The sequence below is a fragment of the Cryptotermes secundus genome, unplaced genomic scaffold, assembly GCF_002891405.2.
Source record: "Cryptotermes secundus unplaced genomic scaffold, Csec_1.0 scaffold265, whole genome shotgun sequence".
Lineage (NCBI taxonomy): Eukaryota > Metazoa > Arthropoda > Insecta > Blattodea > Kalotermitidae > Cryptotermes > Cryptotermes secundus.
The window spans coordinates 892,882-914,349 of record NW_019725002.1 but is presented as its reverse complement, the minus strand read 5'-3'; the positions used below and the strand labels follow the sequence as shown (position 1 = coordinate 914,349).

Below are 21,468 nucleotides of genomic sequence, written 5' to 3'. Positions count from 1 at the left end.
ATTAGATCACACAGGAGGGAAGGCTGTCACCTTATAAAGGTTGTGACAAAAAAATATGTAAATAGAACAACAATTTATATTTCAAATTTAATTTTAAAAAAATCTTTACACGCGTGGAATGCGCGACATCATATGATGTCGTTCTTCAATTTGTCCTTACTTTTAACGTCATATGACGTCGCTAGATTACATTAGATCATGCAGGAAGGAAGGCTGTCACCTTATAAAGGTTGTGACAAAAAAATATGTAAATAGAACAACAATTTATATTTCAAATTTAATTTTAAAAAAACCTTACACGCGTGGAATCCGCGACATCATATGATGACGTTCGGCCAGCTGCCCTTACTTTTAACAACATCATATGATGATGTTGTTATTTATTAGTTGGAGAACCTTGTTGTAGTTAAGACCAATGTCCATATCATAAATGAGCAAAGTCTTTCATTACAGGTGACAGAGTGTCAAAATATTGGTACAAAAGAAAAGTAAGTTCTTTAAAAGTAAATAATTTCTGATATGGGCATACAATTTCACTGTTAACATCTATAATGAATACATCAGGCATGAAGCTGGATTATCAATGTGCTGGGTTCTGCACATCAGACAGTATAATGGAACAACAAGTAATCACTTCAAAATGTGGTTGAAGTGATAACACTTCTGATCTGCATTTAGGAGGCACCCAGTCTTGGCCAGGACATCAACTATCCTGACTGAGGATTTCATAGTTCTTCCTCTAACCTTCAAGGTAAATGCTGCAATAGCACCTTGTATTAGGCCATGACCATTTTCTTCAACATTCTTTACAATTTATTATTTGTTATCAACCAGTCATTTAATGCAACACAGTCTGAGTTACTGACAGCATCATTAATACTATGATCCCTGCTGTTGTATCAGTACCATCCACCTTGTTTTACCAAGCTGCTGAAGGTACTATGAGTACTAGCTCAACTTGAAAAGATCATAGTAAAAAAATAACTAACCACAATGTCAACATGGACTGTTCACTGTCTGACACATCAAAGATTCTCATTTTATGTATCATCTGCAGAAGTCTCTATTTATAGAGCACTGTTATGGCAGGCAAACTCAAGGTTACTTATGTAGGATCAGAGTTGTAATATTTATTTTTCTTCTTCTTCTTCTTCTTCTTCTCCTTCAAAACATGGGGTTCTGTTTCGTATGTTATGGAAGGTCAAAGTGTATGGGTGATGAACTGTAACACATTGCAGACTAAAAGTACATTTATACTGCAGAAGTGATTGTTTCATTCTGGATAGTTCATTTCTCACAGTGCAGCCCACAGGAAATGGATTTAACAAGTCCAAGTGCAAGTAAAATTTATCGCTTAAGAAAGTGTGCTAGGAAAACTGACGAGAGCACAATACCTGAATTAGTAAATGATTTTGATTCAGATTTTGCTGCTGATAAAATTATTGAAGAGTGTGATCTTTCATCCACCACCAACAGCAGTGAAAAAGACAAAATAGTTCCTAATCAACTGAAAGTTCAAAGAGGGAGAAAGCGGGCATGTGGAGTTAGAAAAAAAATTCCCAACAGAAAGAGTGAATGGAAAGAGAACATTGTTGCAGTAAACAGACCTGCATTTTTGGACTTCTGTGAGTAAACTGGGATATACATCTTTCTATAGATAGTTCTCCAAAAAACATATATTTAATCTCTTTTTCAACAATCAAATATCTGAACTAATTCAAAGAGAAACTAACACCTGCAGAATAACAAATTAATAACAAGAAGTTCTGGGAAGAACTAATCACCTGCTATATTTTGATATGATATGGATCTAATGGAAAACGCCGCCTCCAATGATTTGTAGCTGCTGTGGGAACGTCTTTACTGAGCTCTTATCTGGTGATGACTGGGGGATACACAGTCAAACCCACAGACTCTCCTTTTATAAGATACAGACAGCATAGAAAATGACACATCCAATAATTCTTCTATTGTTGCATGTGATTGTTGCCACACGAATGCCGTTACCAAGCAATGAATGGAGGGATACACAAACAGACACATGGACTGATGGGAAGGAGTTATGAAGCAGACCACTGATGGGCTCAGGTGCTATGATATACACACCAAGTTTCATAAAGATTGGTTCAAGCATTCAAAAGTTGATGAGAGTGGGGCAATGGATTCGCAAACACACAGACAGCATTGCGATCTCACAAGCATACTTCCATTTTTTCAAAATAATTAAGGTAGGCTAAAAAAAGACAAGAAGGTATTCTAGAGTCAAAATTTGCTGAAAATTTGTGGAAGGAAGCCAGTTTACACGAAACAAAATTGTTTCTTGCTATTATTATTCACATGTGTCTGGTCCATAAATCATCCATCTAAGACTACTTACATAAAGAGCCAATTATAAGAATGACTTCACCAAAACCAATTGGAATGTCTCACAATCGATTTATGTCTATCCTTACAATGTTGCACTTGAATAACAATGACACCCATGTACAATGACATCAACTATGACATGGCCCAGTACATAAAATGAGGCTGATCCTGGGTTATCTGAACTTAACATCTGAAGAAGTATACACACCAGAAGAATCATTTACAACTGATTGAGCCACATGTGTATTCTAGGATTGCTCATGCTTTTGAGTGTTTAGGAAAGGGAAGTCCCAGAAGTACAGCAAAAAAATATCTAAATTATGTGAGACAAGAAGTGCGTAACTTTGAAGCATATTAAGGTGCATACTCTATACACCTAGAACATAACACCTCATTCAGTGCTGTCAACAAACTGCGCGAGCCAGTAAAGAATGAAGGATACATAATGTACATGGGCAGATTGTTCAGCGGTTCCAGAGTTTTTAACAATTTGTGGATATACAAAACCAAACCGTGGGTTATTGTGCCAAAGAGGAAATGAACGCCCAATTTTTCAAAGAAAATAAGGAAGAAAAACATTCTGCCAGAATAGATCAACTCCTTGGCATAAACTGGCAGGAAATAAATGATGTTTATGTGCTAAGCATCACATAATGACACTGTAACTGGAGCACCAAGCTCAAGAGGTTCTCATGGAGAGCAAAAGCCATGTGCAGTGACTGACTCCAACATGGATGAAACTGGTTTTGATAAATCTGCCTGGACACCATACCATTCATTTAAATGAAAATCGGTCAAGTGGTAAAAGGAATTGCTTTTTCATTCCTTGGTCTTATCATAAAAAATTTCCACATTTTTCACTGTAAGACATCCAAACAGAACCTCAAGCTAAATCAATTTATGAAAAACGTGGGCAAAGACCACTGACTGATACAGTAAAATAAACTGTAGAAAAATAACCAGAAAATTCTTCAGACAGACTATTAGGTAGAGGATCTTTCTGTTGCTCATAGGATTCCTGTAACAAAATCAAAAGAAAAGCAGTAGGGCCTAGCATACATTTAAGGTGTGAGTGGACAGAGCGAAGCATTGCACTGTATAGGCAGTCAAAATACTCACTACTGTGTACTACTGGAAGTGTGATCTGTTTTAAGATTCTTCATGCCATGGAAAACCACAGGGAGTATTTTGAGATGAAATAGAGTGAAAAACTTGGAATTTATAGTGAAGTGATGAAATCCCTTTGAATCTAGTGTCTAAATTTTCAGGGTTTTCATGTTGTAATAGGAATGTCAAAACTGCAATGGAGATATCAACATTTAGGATTAAGTAAATGGAAAAAATCCAGTTACCTTACTGGGAATCAAACCTGACCTTCCAGCTAGTGGCATAGTGTCTCAACCAAGCACACTACTGCGTGCCCCTGCTAGAAACAGTATGAAATTATTTAATACAGTTCTGAAGTTATTACTGTTTGTATTGATTAAAGTCTTGGCATATATGTTTTCTACAATATGTTATTGTTCATGTGCCTGGGCACTTTGTATGAATGTGTATAGTTAGTATGAATGTAAAGCTCTGTGCTTTCTTGATCTTTGGTAGAGTGATCAGATTCAAATTCTATCTGCTTTCCTTTCAGGACAGGCCCATACCTATCTGATATGATGCTATTTGAACATCATTCTGGATCTGGTGGTTAACAGAGGAATTCTCAACATATATCCCTGAATTCCAGCTTGATGAGGCCCCATTACGTAGGAAATGGAATTTTAACTTAATACAGTAAAGCATTTTTAAGCATGCTAACCTACCTCGAGCTGCTTGCTCTTTCCAGCTTTTCTTGTTCTCACCCAGACAAGCAGTCCACGGTTTTTTTATTTTGAACTTCAAACTACGTTTAGGACTTGATGTAGATCCTGTTAAATACAAAATTTAAAATTAACATACTGAGGACCGATTTTACATTATTGTGACCTCAGAAAGTTGATGCTGTCAGGAGTCCAGAGTTTTTCAAATTATTGTCAGCAACAGAAACCCTTGTCTTATGGGCTGACATCTTATAAACACCATAAAATCTTAGCAGTTCCTGTATTTCTTATTGAAATGGTGTGTAAAATCAAAGTATTTAAGTTAAACAAGCCAAGCCAGGCAGTTATAAGATGATATGGTATAATAGGTTTCCATCATATTTAACAAACTTATTGAAGAGCTTGTCACAGATATTGGTTCCAGTCTTGATGCAAATAACTGAGTCCATAGATAGTGAGTCAGTTGTGATGTTGGGACTCTTACACAAAGAACTAGCTCTTTGATGCCCAAATGATGGAGTCAGTGACAAGGAAAATCAAATTTTAGTAATATTGACAACACAATGATGCTTGTTCAGAAAGGTAAAGTTGTACCTCTGCTTAACCTTTCAACACCGGACTATTGAAATAGCGGTAACTTGAGCTGGCTGGAGTTTATTTAAATGCCCACTGCTGGTCTGCGTTTAAATGCCTCTTGTCGCTCTGCATTTAAATGTCCCATCCTGTTAGGGCACTTACATTTTACTTAAAATGCACAATTTTTGCTGCTGAGTTTCATGGGATTGTGAAACAATGGGACAAATGCCTCAATGTACAGTGAGATTATGCTGAGAAATAAAAGCATTTTTCAAATCAGTACTCTTATTTGTTTAAGTTCTATATCCATTTGTAACTTACTTATTGACTATAGGCTTCCTTGATGTCTTTTCACTCCAGCCTTTAAATCATCTTCAGTCAGATTTAGCACTGAGTTCTTTATTTTTCTAAATTGCTCTGTTACTTATAATGTGAAAACAAACAAGGGGTGCAATGGGTAACCAGGTCCATACTTACCTCATTTCACTACCCTGCTTCATGAAGAAAAGGATATTTCATTATGAACCATTTTAAGCTAGCTAGAAAACTAATGATAACCATGTGTCACACAAAACCATTAACCCTATCTTTGAAAGATTAAATCAAAACACATAAATAAGCATTAACGATGGTCAATGATAACTGTAAATTACAGAAATACTGTCCTTAAACCAGTTCATAAATTCACAGAAGGGAAAACCATCCCATGAAATGGGAGCCTCTAAGCACATGAACTTTTGAACATATGCCAATTCATTCCTGCCAATGTGACTACATAATACTACAAACTTACCATTCTTTGCTCTGTCTATTTCTGCATCCTCAGATATCGATTGTTGAGCACCATCACTTGGCTTACAGGTAGAGTGAATTGGTCCAAGAATAGATTCCAACATATCGCTGCACACTGCCATGCTAGGTTCCACAATGAATTCAATAAAACCTAAAAACATAAATTAATCCAGCACTTCTCTGTAATGATGCTAATGATGCAAGATGTTTTAACATTAGACCATAAAGAGGAGAGCTCTTTATCACTGCTTTTAAAATGACAAAATTCTGCTCCACATATTTATGTTTTGTGGTATACCCATCAAAGGCAACAATCAATAAAAGTGAGTTTCTTATTGGATTAAAATATAACGTTGCAACATGTTTCAGCTATCATGGAGCCATCATCAGGTGATACAATTTACAACATGTGGCAACGTTATACTGTAATCCAATAAAAACTCGGTTGACACTTAAGAAAGAAAGTGAATTAGTTTTATGTCCATGATTTATTCCAGCCGTCTTACAGTGCATACACTCATCTACTTCACTCTTCACTCTCGCACTACATGTTTCGGCACAAAGGTGCCATCTTCAGGTGCTTTTTGATTTACGCTAAACTATCTCACTGCATGCCTTGCCGTCTTCATACTAAAATAACTAAAATATATGTTCATCATATATATTGATAAATATTAAATATTAAAAATATTAAAACTGTTCAGGATTTTTTATCCCTACGTCGCATCTCAGTACGCGAGTCACACCTGTCCTCTTCTATCGGAGCACTATTCCTACTTTTGTGTGTGTATTGTGCTTTGGTTGTGTCTTGTTCCTGTGACTGCATGTGTTATACTGCTGGGCCTGCTGGGTATGTTAGTTTTATTTGTTGTTGTGTTTGACAGGTGTACCAAAAAACGTATATATACCCGTATATAGTGATAAACACACAACAGGATGCATTCCTTGAAGAAGTTCTGCTCCGTTTTAATTTAAGTACCTTTGGATATTTTAAATTACAGATCAGAGTACAACCACTTAGTGAGTAGATACTGGAGAAGATGAATCTCTTCCTCCATCAGTCTGACTGTATGTTCACATGTTTCATCCCCAGATCACTTTACTCATTTTGGTGACATGTGGAATGTGGATTGGAGTCTACAATAAAAGCTGTGAGGTTTAGAATTTTATTTTGGTATTTATTAGTATAATTTGACACGTTTATGCTTCTATACGATTTAATAACTGTCTCTGGAATAGTACAGCTTAGAATGGTGAAATGAAGTGACACTGCTGCTGCTTAGGTCTGTAAACACTAAATTTGTGTCTGTCATAAACAAACATCAATACTGATGACTCAGGGGGAAGAGGGAGAAAAAGGAGGGAAATTTTCTGCACCTAAACTTGAGCACACCATTCCACTCTTGCAATCTTGTCACAGTGCACTTGAAAGTGAAATTTTTGTGGTATTCAGTGTTCAAACACAGCTATGAAGAAACGCAGTGCTGTAGCCTGCAAATTCAGCCAGTTAGAAGAATTCCTCATATTTGCGCACATACCTGACTACTGATGCAATCTACTAGTATGATGCAACATAAGAGAAAACTAATTTATAATGTACATAGATTTTAATTTGTAATATATTGTGACATAACACCTGAAAGCCAGAATAGTGGAGCCAGAGTAGATGTTCATTGCTAGGCATCAAATCAATAAACATGTTCCTGTAGCAATGAATAAGCAGCAACAATCAAGGTATTGTTGAGCTATAATGATGGGCACATTGTTTTCTGTTGGATCTGCCCTGAGGTCATATAGCGGGGATCCCAGACCAGCTGAATAATAATTGAGGTAGTCTCTTGAGACAGCAGTTGAAGATGAATGAGAAGTGATGGCAATGGCTGAGTTGAGCTGCAAGGGTGCAGCTATGAAAAGAAGACTTAATGGGTGCTGCAGTTGTAGTGAGGCTGGTATAATTACTGTCTTGAAATCCACTGCTAAGACTCATGAAGGCTGAGAACCCTGTATGTGTATGTGTGTGTGTGTGTGTAACGGTGAACTGTAAAGTGTGTAGATCAGTGATAGCGCTGTATTAGTTGTAGTTATGAGTTGAGTGTATAAGTGCAATAAATTAAATCATGCAATCCAAACCCCATCTAATATTCACAATCCTTAAAATACCCATGACAATATATAATGAAGCTGTATCAGTTCTACATGTTCATTATGAGTGAATGAATAAAAGATGATTGGACAACTTTTTTTTTATTGCTAGTGGGGTGGGACTAAGTATCCTTGTACTGCAGCCACTTCTGGCCTATTGTACCAGCCCCAGATGATAGGTGAGGGTGACTGTGGAGCAATTGGTGGAATGAAGATTGGCAGGGGAAACCGAAGTACTTGGAGAAAACCTGCCCCAGCACCACTTTGTCCACCACAAATCCCACTTGACCAGACCTGGGATCGAACCCGCGCCACCACGGTGGGAAGCCAGCAACTAACAGCTTGAGCTATGGCACAGCCAATTGGACAACTTTGTCAATACAACCAAAGCTGAGGATGAATTTGAATCAGATATTTACATGGAACTTTGCACAGTAATGCTAATTGTCAGTTCATATCAGGGTCAACACTGTTTAAGTTAGCAGAGAAAAACTGTTGCTGAAAATCACACCTATCTGTGACTCAGCCACTAATGTGTTGTTTCGATCACACAGAGGACTGAAGGGTAATCCCAACTCTCGCTCCTTGTCGCCTTGCCGAAAAAACTCTTCCAGTAGCAACATAGTCCAACGATGATGTAAATCCCATCGTTTAGCAGGATGTGAAATATCACAACAGTGGAGCACCAGTGACAATGCCTTGGATTTGTCAACACTGCATAAACAGATAATGTTCTTATTAATTCCACATGATTAACATTAATGTTTGTACAAGAGATATTTTCACATCTTAGGACATAAAGGATCGTAACTCACCTACAAGTGCTAATAATGATATAGACACAGTTCAGGGTTACAGAGCTTGTAATTATTACATTAACAGTCATTATAAATACATAAAAGTGCTTACTTATGATGTCATTAAATAACATCAAAACCTGCCTTGATGTTTCAATCTGCAATATGGATTCTGGAAAGTAAGGACAGGATAAAATTCTTCATCAGTTGCTGGATTATGTTATGAGACCATACAATTAGAGTGGAGATTGGAGAAGCTACAGAGTGGAGGATATTGAGAAGCAGAAAAAGGAATGAAAGTCAGGAAAGGATTGAGGATAACAGACTGCTTAAGGCAGCAATACAAGAAAGACATCTAAGGGAAGAAATGTTGGGAAATGTGAAAGGAGTGTCAAAAGAACAGCCCCTAAAGGCCCAATCGTTTTGATTACAGACGACCAAAAAGATGTTAATCCACTCACCAACTTTGCACATATAGAGCCTGCACATTTCCTGTACTCCAACCATTCTGCAAAGGCTCTTACCTACACAACTTTTGAATTAAATTTCTGGTATTTAAACTTCCTCTTTTGGTCGAAATGAAGAAGAAAAGCACCAACATGGTCTCTAGAACAAGGTATAACTTTTGTTTGCATGTATCAGTACAGAAAAGGTCTGAAAAGCCAACTGTGTCGAAATATAATATTATGGTTCTGGACAGAAGGATGCATTTACAAACATTGTAGTATAGTGGTTACCAGCATCAATGTATTAATACAGGTAAATAAAGGTAAAGCTATCCCTGTAACAGGCCATGGAGGCCCATGGGGTTGTGAGAAGTCGAGACTCCCACATTTTCTAGACGGTGCTGAGGGTGACAGCCTCACATGCTGACTGCCCTTTACTCCCAGGAAGATTCCTGGTACCCGTTTCTGTTAGAGACTGAGTTGACCCCAGGCCCATGGTGCAGCTGGAAGGATAAGGTAAATTACAAAAACCCAGTGGCCTCGTCAGGAAACGAACCCGCGATCTTCCAACTTGTAGCATAGTGCCTCAACGAACCACACTACTGTATGCCTCATTAATACAGGGCAGCATGTAATAAAAGTATATACTGCTAGAGATTGGTGATAGATGATCAGTTTCATGTTCAGGCAGCATTTATTTTTATGGAAAACACCTCCAGTAGCCTTTAGATAGATTACTCATGGCCATTGGAACCATTCTGGAGAGAATTGTGAAAAGAAAATTTTCCAACATTCATACTTGAAATAATATCATGAATTAATTGAAGTTTGGATGTAACATAACATGCCAAATTAAAAAACTACTTTGAAGCATAATCACAAGATCTCTACCTCGAAAAAGATTATTACAATAATCAGATTCCTTCACTTTCAGTACTAAATGGATATCCAGGGTCTGCCAAACCATGCAAAATATGTAAGATTTGAGGTTTTCATGGAGGTGACTATGAAGATAGCAGTCTTCTGGGATGTGGCACCATGTAGATGTGGTGTCAGTCTGCTTGTACCGGTTCTCACGGTCTCTTCGCTTGCAGGTTTCTTATTTTTCCTTCTACCCTGAAGATGGAGGCGATACGTTCCTCCGAAACGTCGGTTAACACCACATCTACACGGTGCCACATCCCAGAAGACTGCTTTCTTCATTCAAGATATGTTCAAATATTTGCTATGTAATAAATAAATCAGAATGAAACCAGAATGCTCCAATATACAAGTCACTGATGTTTTGGAAAGGGTACCTATCTTGCTAGAAATGCATTCTTCTAGTAGCTGCTAAGTTTCCCATTAAATCCTATTTAAAGGTCCTCAATACCTTATGTTTGTTTTCATCATATGAAACTGATATGGCAAAGAAATGAATGAATTCAAGAATTCTAAAACAACTAAAATTACAGCGGTTTTAATGAAACTGGTAAAATTAAATAAAATTTGGGTACATTTTGTGGATAATCAAAAGTGCTGTATTGTTCTGTCATGTATTCATGAATAAACTGAATGTCATTATACAATTACTAGTAAGACAAGTGAGTGGAACCTAGGCTCTGCAAGCGTGAGTAGATTCTTCATGTTCTTGAGCTGCTGGAAATGGAAGCTCATGTCTGTGGCCAGGACCATATCAATCACAAGAGTACGGAACTCACGGAACTCTTCTCTGGACAGATTCTGAAGAATGTTGCACTCTTCATCTTTCATTACTCTGTGAACACAAAGAACTTTTTTGTGCTGTACTTGTACCCATATGGTTACTTCACAATATTTATTATCAAAAGAGGAGAGGTGGGATCATATTGCGTGTATGGGACCAGATTCTGGAGACAGATTACAGAGATACTGCATAACAGTGGTACTTACAAGTTAAAACTCTTTAATGCTTTGTAATTTCATCTTTATTTCATTTTTCAGCAACAACACACCAGCAAGTAAAATAAGGCCCTAAAGGATAACTATATATAATTTACAACACTTCCATTCTAAATGTTTGGAGAATAAAATCATATATTGTATTCTTGGGCAATAAATGCTTTGTAAAGGATGAAGTTTAATCACATTCTTGATGCAACAGAGAGTGACTTTGTATTCACAGTTAACCATTTATTCTTTTCTACTATGAAAATTACTGTTCTCCTAAGCAGTTTGTTACCATTGCACTGTAAATAGGTAGCAACATTGCTTTCATATTGGGAGAAGCCAATGAAATATTATCCTTGATGATTTGATACAAATCATGAAGAAAAATGTGTTCATCTGAGCAATTTTACTTCCCAAATGCATGAAATGCAAATAACGTCTTCATATAACAATACTTATCAGTTCTTAATACCAGGTAGCAGGTAGGCTACAGGCTAGATACCAAAGGAGTCAGCTTTTGATTCCTGTCAGGGGCAACAAATTTTTCTCTTCTCCATAACATCCAGACAGGCTCTGTGGTCCATCCAATCCCTTATACAATTGGTTCTGGGGGATATTATCCGGAGATAAAGTAGCAAGAGCATGATGCTGACCACTCACCTCTATCTAGTGCCAAGGCCAATAATGGTGGAACTATACTTTCACTCCCTCATAAGTTTTCATAGTGTGGTGCTTAATTAAGCCCAAACCCAGGGATAACTTTCCTTCTATCTTACCATGAAGATATATGGAACAATGGAGGTATAACTCTTGGCACTGAATAGTGGTGAGTGGTCAGATGCAAGTCCCAGATATTTTACTGGTGAAGGAAGAACCTGGGCAACCCCGAAGACCGAATGGGACTCAGAATTAGTATGGATGCTGTGGAGAACAGTTAATTCTTTGCCCATGTTGGAAACAGAATTCAAATTTCCTGCTCGTCCAGCTCCTAGTTTAGTCACTATATTAATTGAGCTTGTGGCTTTTGTAAAATACAGTGCAAAAAGTATTCTGCAGTTAACATTATAGACAATGGAATATGTACTTTATAATCCTGCTTCTGTTATAGGGGAAACTCTTAAACTGTGCTCTGGACCCGAGAAATGTCACTGCACTAGTGACTTTAAAAATAATATAATAAAAGTAATAACATACATTAATTTTGCCATTTCTGAGCCCCTGAACCACAACTCATTTAGCTCATATGTAAGTTTGGGATCATTCAGCATGTAAAACCAATGAAATACCAAGCACAGTAAAAGGATAGGTAGGTACACTTTTGTAAAGGGCAGCACTCACTAGTGTATTACTGTGATTATTAACAACAATAACTCATCTCACAGGTATCTGTCTGAGCATGCAGCTTGGACTGCTGACCTATTCTGTTAAGAATCATTCAATTATACTGAAATGGCCTAAATTGGACTACTGTTATTGATGTCAAAAATAAATAGACATATAAAAACATTTTACATGTTAACTAAATTTTATGATGTAAGGAGTGGTTACATCAATGGTAAAACATATTAAGCATCAGTGTCAGTCCTCCACAGTTTACACAATACTGGAATGGAGAAATCTACATAATGTGGAACTTTATAATTTTTATTAACTCCAGGAGGATGAAATCGGCAGGATACATACGTATATGTGAGAGAAAAACAAGATGTGCGTATTTAACTAAATTTTGGTCCAAAAACCTAAAGAAAGAGAACACTTTCCACCTTAAGGCATCATGAGAGGACGATAATAAAATTAATCTTTAACGCAGATATCGTCTAATGGCAGGCATCTATGAACACTGTAATGAGCCTTTGTGTTCTCTGAAAACAGGTAGGAATTTTTTTGACCAGCTCTTCAAAAAATCCCTATATCATGGATTCTGTTCCCTTCTGTTACAACTTGCAAATAAATATTTGATAAATACAATACTTCATAAGCTAATAGCAATGAGCTACTATCTGTCAAGATAAAAACATTTCATCTTTCTTACCATCAAGGTGGTATAGAATTCTTTCAACTTCACGCTTACAAATTGGAAAAGAAGAGTTATTAAACTTTCGGTATACTAAAGGTCTTAAGAATCTTAAAAATGAGAGCAAGATAATGTCACCTGAAGGAGGCACTGATGTGGTGGTTCTCCAGGACCGCTCGATCATTGTACAGGAGGGCTGTTTCAGTGCCAGACATGACATGGAAGTTGTTGGTTGTGCCAGTGTGCTCGTAGTCATGGATAATGGCTGCCACCAAAGTGGCAAAGATCTCCAGGTCTGTCAGCCAGTTCTTACAGTCCAAAGAGACACACACACACACACGTTCATCCAAGTCAGAATTAGTATGTATTGTCTAACACTATGGTTAATTAAATCAATACATAAATATCATTCAGACAATGTATTACTGTTCGATAACTTAGAAAGGAAAGCGATACATATTTATGGAGATTATTCAGTACTATTTGCTGATAATGTGTTTTAAATTTCGTATTCCATTTAAGGTATATTTCAACCTGTCTGCATATTGTGATAAGATATTCCCTTAAGATTAAGCAGGTTTATACTACTATGAAAAAAAGAGAATTCTTGGGCATGGTTTTGCCCTTCATTTAGCGTTATCTACACTGAGCAAAATAATATAAAGAAGTAAAGAAAGTGATGAGCGATAGAACAGAAAATCGGGAAACTGCTGTACCATAGCAAGGTAACTGAAAGGACTATTTTAATTACAATATTCTAGTATTCAAACTTTTCCTCTGGCAGCACACAGTAGTATATGATACTAGCACCTTTTACATAAACCACTTCTGTTTCTGTATATTCACCATGAGGCCAGTCTGGCATAACATGTAGTGGACGGTTTGGGCAACATCTGCTGCATGCAGGTTGTTGTGGTATGGATTTTTGTGCCGGCAGTAACCTTCCTCCACCCTCGAAAGGAATGTCTCCAAAGTTACTGGTGGAACCTAACAAAGAACAACACAGAACTCACACAGAATGTATTTATTATAACTGGACTAAATTAATTGAGAAAGAGGACTCATATTTTCTGCATTAACATAGAGCGTTATACGGGTTAACCATATTAGTCCAGCTAACGTTTTGAAAAATAAAAGAGACAGTATTGCTTTTGTGGTTCAGTGGTACTTCATACACTGTCAGGAGAACTGATCAAATAATTAATCATCTTCTACCTCCAGCCAGTCCATCACAGACACTGGTAGCCAGTTTCTTCAGGCTTCTGCTAGCCGTTTGTGAGTGCAGGTGTAATCAGAAGAGACATGATACAGTATAGGCATGAAGGTAGGAGGAATTGCATGATATTCCAAGCTGTCACATTTGCCAATTAAGGTATGTTAAAACACATTTCGTTTACTTGTGTACAGACAGATTTCTGTGAATCTGTGATGGATAATTCCACTGAAAAAGTTGTTGCATGAAACGGAAGTAGGAGGCGTAATAGAAATGGTATTCTCACTAGTCACTAGCCATTTCTCTTAGTTCATACATCCTCCCTGAATCATTCATTGCTTTATTAAGTTATAGCTACAATTTGTGTAATTCTTCTTGTATGGTATATACTCGTGTATATATATATATTCAATTGCCAAAATTTTTATGGCTTTCCTTGCCTTGGAATTTAGTTGCTCTTTAAACAGTCACATTATACCACCAATGTGTAGTATGCCTTAAATAATGAAACATGAAAGCCCCACTCACGGATTTTATTAATAAAGATACATCATATATTTAAACTTTTCAGTGACGTCAGTAATATATTCTTTGTAACATCAAATAATAGACATGGAACTGCCTTGGAGAGAGGTAACAGATTTATGATAAGGGCACTTACCTTGAACTTGTGAATCATTCCATATCGGTTAAGGAGGTCATACCCAAGGTACTTGACTGGTTGACTACAAGCTGCATCGCTCAATGCAAACACATCAAAGGACCACTCATCCAGTGTCTGAAAAAGTATACAAACATTTTCAAAAGTGTTAAGATACAGGCTTATTAAGTTGGTACTGCAAATGTTTCAAAGTGGATTTCATTAGGGTAGTGGTACCCTAACTGTCATATAGTCAGGTAATGGTGGGGAGGACTGTATACTTATTTATATATTAAATAAAATGTTCTTTCCCAAATTATTTGTGATAACTGAACCACATTTAGCAGAAGGAGGAATTACAGGATCACACCACTATCACATTCAGATATGTCATATGGTGTACCTTGCTGTGATTGGTTTGGTTTAAGTCAGGGTATGATAGGGCAAGGTACTGCAGGGGTATGTTAGGTTATGTTAAGTTAGCTTGTTAGACTATATTTGCGTAGTAGGTCACTGCACATTCACCAGCGTATCCACCCTCAGAATAAAGACTTCAAGAGTTATTTAATACATTAACATATGGATGTAATTAAATTATAATTCATAAAACACCTTTCAATTTTAATAATTTAAAAATGTATGATTATCTAGAACGTGTAGTCTACTAAATTACTGGCATACCAAAAACGTCACATATTAGGAATATTTTGAAATTTTCCATACTTCATGCAGCTTCCAAAATGTAAAACAATTTAATTTCTAGAAATTGTTGATGTAGCTAAATCATTATCTTTCCAAAAATTTTGTCCTTATCAAGTTACTGCAATGTGACGTTTTGAAACATCCCCAGTTTTCGTTTTCTTTGAAATGTTCGTAGTTCTGTTAAATTTCTGTTTTCATTACTATCTTTCATTGTTCACAAAATACATGCAAATTTGAAATGTTCCATAACTTCCTAAACTTTGCTACTTTCAAGACGTTCCTACTTCCGCAAACTTTCATCCTTTTGAACACTGACAACAGTTTTCATCATATTTCCGAAAATACTTAGAACTTTTGAAACTTTATGGATTTATAAACCTGAGTTCAGTTTCAATTTTTATTACTCATTCTATAACAGCAACTACGCTATTCTAAAAACCACGGAACATTCTCGGAAATTTTGAAAAATATGCAGTTAGTTTTAACAGATAAGGAAATTTCGACTGGCAAATTTTTGTGACTGGTTTATGGATCTTCCAGGACTTCCTTCTTGCGATAAAGGAACATATCGTCATGATCCATACGATGATCCATATTTTCTTGACCTCGGCACTAGTTCGAGAGGGGTGGTCAGCTTCACGTCCCTACCGCTTTACCCCCGGGGAAAGAGCCCCGATACTCTTTGGATAGGAGGCTGGGTGGGTCTGGACGCCGTGGAGACGAGAAAAATCTCTTGCCTCTGTCTGGAATCAAACCCAAATTCCTCNCTGATACCCTTTGGATAGGAGGCTGGGTGGGTCACAGAGCCGCTCCGGGCGCCGTGGAGACGAGAAAAATCTCTTGCCTCTGCCTGGAATCAAACCGAAATTCATAGGCCGTCCAGCCCATAGCCCGTCGCTATACTGACTGGGCTATCCTGGCTTGCATTTTTGGGCCAGTGTTATTTGGTATTCACATCTATGAACCAATCATATTTCACGTACTTATTTTAAATTATTTCAGATCCATTAATTTGTAGTTTATTTAACTGTGACACCAATAAATCAGACTACAGGCCTACAGCGTAGAATGACTCGATAACAGGGTTGGAAGGAAATGGTCGTGACCTATTTTAAAATACTATCCCGAAATTTGCTAAAGGAAGTAACAAAAAACAACAACAAAACCCCTATTTCAGGACTGTATCCCGACTGAGAGTCGAACTGAATACCAGACAGAAGCGTCACCGCCTAAGCCAGCTTACTCAGTATGTTTTAGTCCTAAAGCTCTGAGCCACTAAATTATTCCACCACCAACATAAGATCAATAAGATAATTATTTAATAATGTAATTAACAGTGGGTTACAATTCCCACACTTTTGGTTATAATTATGATAATATATAGTCCCGGGTTTCAGTGGAAAATGAAATCCCTTGTCAATAAAGATACTGACCATTCCGAACGCCCATTAATCTCGTCAATGGCATGCATAACTGCAGAGAATAAAGGATTCTGGACTTAATAGAAGCACACAAACATAAAGTTTCTACCAATTACACCTTCTCTCCAAAGTGAAGGAAATCTATTTCCCGCAACCAGTGAGATAAACATTGCTTACTAAATGCAGAGAGGTCTCGAACAGCGAACTTCCTTCCCAGCATGGAGGCATATTTTCTACCTCGGAGTCAGGAATGCACAAAAGGCCAGTAGGGTCTGTTGATATGTCACTGCTTACTTTGAGGACCCTGACGACATCTGGTGGGAACTGCATGAGAGCCGTGTTGGACACCCTTCGATAGATCCGATCCACGAAGATTCCGGCTCTGATGGCGTGCGCAACGGACCGGAACTTGGGCTTTTCGTCCGACTTCCGCCGAGTCGTAGCCAGTTGCCGGGTAAAGGTGGAGGCGAGCCATTCTCGCACTTCCGGTGGCACAGCGTCGGGTTGAACCTCCGATAGCTCGTCGTCGTCGTCCGCCAGGCGTCTGTACAGGGGAACGCAGCAGTTAGAGGCGTCCAGAAGACACGTTCCCCTTTCAGAAACTTGCTCATGTCCTTCCGCNACGGAAATATATATAGATAAAACAAATGAACAGTATTTTTTATAGCTAGTGGGCTGGGACTAAGTCCCTTGTAATGCGGCCACTTGTGGCCTATTGTACCAGCCCCAGATGATAGGTGAGGGTAATTGTGGAGCAATTGGTGGAATGAAGATTGGCAGGGGAAACCGAAGTACTCGGAGAAAACCTGCCCCAGCGCCACTTTGTCCACCACAAATCCCACTTGACCAGACCCAGGATGGAACCGGGGCCGCAGCGGTGGGAAGCCAGCGACTAACCGCTTGAGCTATGGCGCGGTCTATGATTACGATAAAGTACAGAAAATATTCTCAATAGAAAAGGGAAACATAATACATTTCTGTTAAAAGTGACTGGCTTAATTTTCAGGAATAATTTTCTGAGAGACCACGACCATTAGAGACTAGTTGTACTATTTGTTTTTGCTCCTTTTGCTTATGGTGCGATCGAGCTAGAAGTTGTGTCTCTCAAAGAAATACCTAGAATCCGCTTGCTTTGCGAAACACCTGTTAACTATTATATTAACGGTATACAATATATAATTTAAGTGGGCAATTTTTATGTATGAGTAAAACAGACTTGTCTTTTTCAGTGAAGAATTATGTATCTTTACAACGATGTTCGTTATTGATATACCGTTTGAGCAAAGACGTACCCAAGATTTCGACTTTTTACAAAACTCTGAATATGTTTCTGTTTCATGAGCGTGAACAGAGGGTACAATTAATCTGTGTATGAGACGTGCTTTTGATGATATTACTGCATGTGGGAAACTTGATCATATAGGTCTATTGGTAATGTATAAGTACATTTTTGAAGTTATAATAATTTATAATATATTCAATAAATTTTAGTTTTTGGAATAGTGTGTATGTGATTCTTTAAAACTCGAAATATACTGCTGAAATTTTCCGTGAAGAATGTGCACACTTGATTACTGTCAAATACAATGATATAAGATAGTACTCTTATTATTGTCGCATTCCATGGGCCTTTACAACAAAACTTTGTTGGCTCATAAGTGCGGAAGCACATGAGCATGATCCAATGTTTCCTTTTAGTCTTCAGTTCAAATACCATCCACTGTCATATGTATAAACTACATACATCATATAATATCTACACATTAACCTACTATATAGCATGCTTCTCTTGGATATATGAAAGTCCCTATTATTTTGTATAAACACAGGTGAATTATTCAGACAAACCTGCAATGATGCTTTCTATAAGAACGTTGTATATCACTATAATACCAAACTACTTACAAGGAAATATGTTGTAGCAGCAACTAAGCAAACATTACAAATGAAACAAGATGATACAAAGGGAACTAGTATTTTCTTTTCATTTGCTGGAATGTACGACATTTTTATGTTTGCGTGACAACTGTCATTCATGTTTACAAATTTAACTAGTGTACTTCAATCTAAGGACTGGGAAAATGTAACTACGGGATACTAGATCTACAACAGAAAAACAACCTACTTCAACAAAATGCCATTTTGAAAGACCAGGTCTTAAGAGACAAACGTCGACTCAGGAAGTAGCTTGTAACTCGGCAATAACATTTCAGCCACGAGTAAATGATTATAGCAATTCATTCATGGCATGGACTCCAGCAGTGACTTGGTTTTATTAACGATGACACGCTGTTGTCACAGCAATAATACTCTATGGCTGATTATTCTAGAAGCAGCTTTATACTTAAATAATTTATGTTTGGTGTTCAGTTGATTTCCCGTATATTATATTTAAGCATCCTGTTGCACTATACATTTCTATATGTAATAATATAAATGCCGTCGTGAATGCAACAATTTATTTGGTTGTAGATCTTTGTCTTTTCTTCCTCTAAACTACATGTTTCGACCATAATTGGCCATCATCAGATGTATTTTTCACTACGTAGCTGTCACACTGCACATAGTCCAAAATCTGAAACATCAGCCTGTCGGTTTTGTTTAAAATCTCGCTAACACACGCTCGTCAATTTGATTTTAGAATTCCAGTTTAAAATTTCTAAAATTTAAAGTTTTAAATGCCAGGGACATCTGCTCTTGTCTACATGTGATGCAGCGGCTATTTCTTGTTTTCAGCACCGTCCATGTATTGTTCTGTGCAGGCTCCCCGTGTGTGTGTCGCTGCTTATCTTTAACACTTTTCCCGTAGTCTTCGTCTCTAACCCCCCTTTCATCGATCATCGCTGATTTGCATAATATCACACGAACGCTTTACAATTTCGTTATAAGACGTCAAATAGGTCCCTTTTACATTTAGGTTACGAAATGGTAGAATGAAATTAGGCAGGGGAACCCGAAGTGCTCAGTCCACCACAAACCCAACATGAACGGACCTAGGAAACAACCCGGGCCGCTGCAATAGGAAACTGGCAACTAACAGCCTGATATATGGCACGGTCATAATGGAATAATGCAATTTATTCACGATGGTTTTTCTTACTTTATATGTAGTTAGCTATTCAAATAACGTGGTAATGAAAATGTTTGTGGAGAAAAGTTCGGAAGCAAGGCTATATGTGAGTCAAAGCACAGAGTAGCCGAACAACATCTGAACCAATTTCTTTCTGTTACATCAGGACCAACCGATTTTCACAAGATTTTTGTGACGTCGATGGTCAATGTTGCATAAAACTGATTAACGGCCAAACCGTATCTTTTCATACGTTTGTCCAGTAAAAATAATACAGGTTATAAAACATTATCAGTCAGTTCTCGTAGAATAAATACACATTTATGTAATTGAGTGTTTCATTTGCAAGTAGCCCCTATCACATGCAAGTTGTGTGAATAGCTCCAACAGCCAGGGTTGAAGAGGAATCTACATTTTATGGACCTGAAAAATAAAATCTTACAGATTCCTAATCGGACATCGTGGAATCGCATTATAAGAACTGCTTAGAAATTTTAATTTGATGTCACTGCTGAAGCCCACATTTTACAAGGAATTATCTGGAATATGTTAAAAATGTTGCCATTGACTTCGGTCAAAGGGTACGATGCAACTTACCTACAGCAAGCAATGGGTACATGAAGACAATTAAAACGACGAACAAAGATTTCCATTCCAGTGATGCATATATCTTACTTAATAACGGTTACGGTGTAAAGGGCACAAAGATATGGAAAAATTGCGTTTGTGTTACCGAGTGTAACTGGAGATATGAAACTGATTGTACCGTGCAATATTTGTTTAAGTAACAAATACTTTCACATTCAACTGAAGGTAAAACATAAAATATATTTATTATGTGAAACACGCGTCAGTCTCTTCATAAACGAATAAGTTATGCATTAAATGATGAACCGAAGTGCAGTGAAAATTGATGTTACTCAAAGAATTAAGCATGCCTAAGTTTGCTATTGAATACAAGGAAAAATATATTTCGAAATGTAACACAAATACTCAAGAACGCTCTGTTCTATGTAATCAGCGCCATAGAGTCTACACGCCTAGCTGTCATGTAGCTTAATATACAGGATCATCATCAAGAAAATTTATAACAAAATGTACTATTCGTTATTGAATCGTATTTCTAATGTGGATCCATATTAGTATCCATTATTAAGAATTTCATTACAATACCTGTTTCAATTACAAAAGACAAGTCCGTCCAATGTGACTATTTCAGTTTTCTCACTTGATGATTCACTAGCCTTACACGTTTCGACCCATTTGGATCATCTTCAGAGGCACCAAACACTTTTTAGAAACCACTATCACAACAGTTGTCATATCAAATACACATGTAATGTCCAAGTACACAATGCTCCATCTATCAGTCACAGCAGCCTTTCCGGTTATAGAAACATTTAAAGTTGTTTAAAGTTTTAAAACTTTGTTAAAAATTAAAATACAGAAACCATACGATTCGTGTCAATAACCCCTGTCGTCTCTCTTCAAGGTGGCCTATGTTGTGCCTCCTATGTAACTTGAGTAGGGAGATTCTTAATATTGTCCGTTATGATTTCTTGGCCCGCTGTG

At 37.3% G+C, this 21,468-nt stretch overlaps 1 protein-coding gene across 4 annotated transcripts in view; it reads right to left on the bottom strand.

Moving 5' to 3' along the window:
• The window catches only part of LOC111863167 (calcium/calmodulin-dependent 3',5'-cyclic nucleotide phosphodiesterase 1), a 640,341-nt gene that overhangs the window by 4,421 nt on the left and 614,452 nt on the right, over window positions 1-21,468 (bottom strand). For all 4 annotated transcript variants that reach the window (XM_033750945.1, XM_033750944.1, XM_033750946.1 and 1 more), the window contains 8 exons: window positions 17,121-17,370; window positions 14,725-14,841; window positions 13,697-13,837; window positions 12,989-13,158; window positions 10,523-10,684; window positions 8,197-8,399; window positions 5,545-5,694; window positions 4,179-4,283 (listed from right to left, as the gene is read on the bottom strand). In XM_033750945.1, coding sequence (XP_033606836.1) covers window positions 4,179-4,283; window positions 5,545-5,694; window positions 8,197-8,399; window positions 10,523-10,684; window positions 12,989-13,158; window positions 13,697-13,837; window positions 14,725-14,841; window positions 17,121-17,370 — 1,298 coding nt within the window. The remainder of the gene's footprint in view (window positions 1-4,178; window positions 4,284-5,544; window positions 5,695-8,196; window positions 8,400-10,522; window positions 10,685-12,988; window positions 13,159-13,696; window positions 13,838-14,724; window positions 14,842-17,120; window positions 17,371-21,468) is intronic.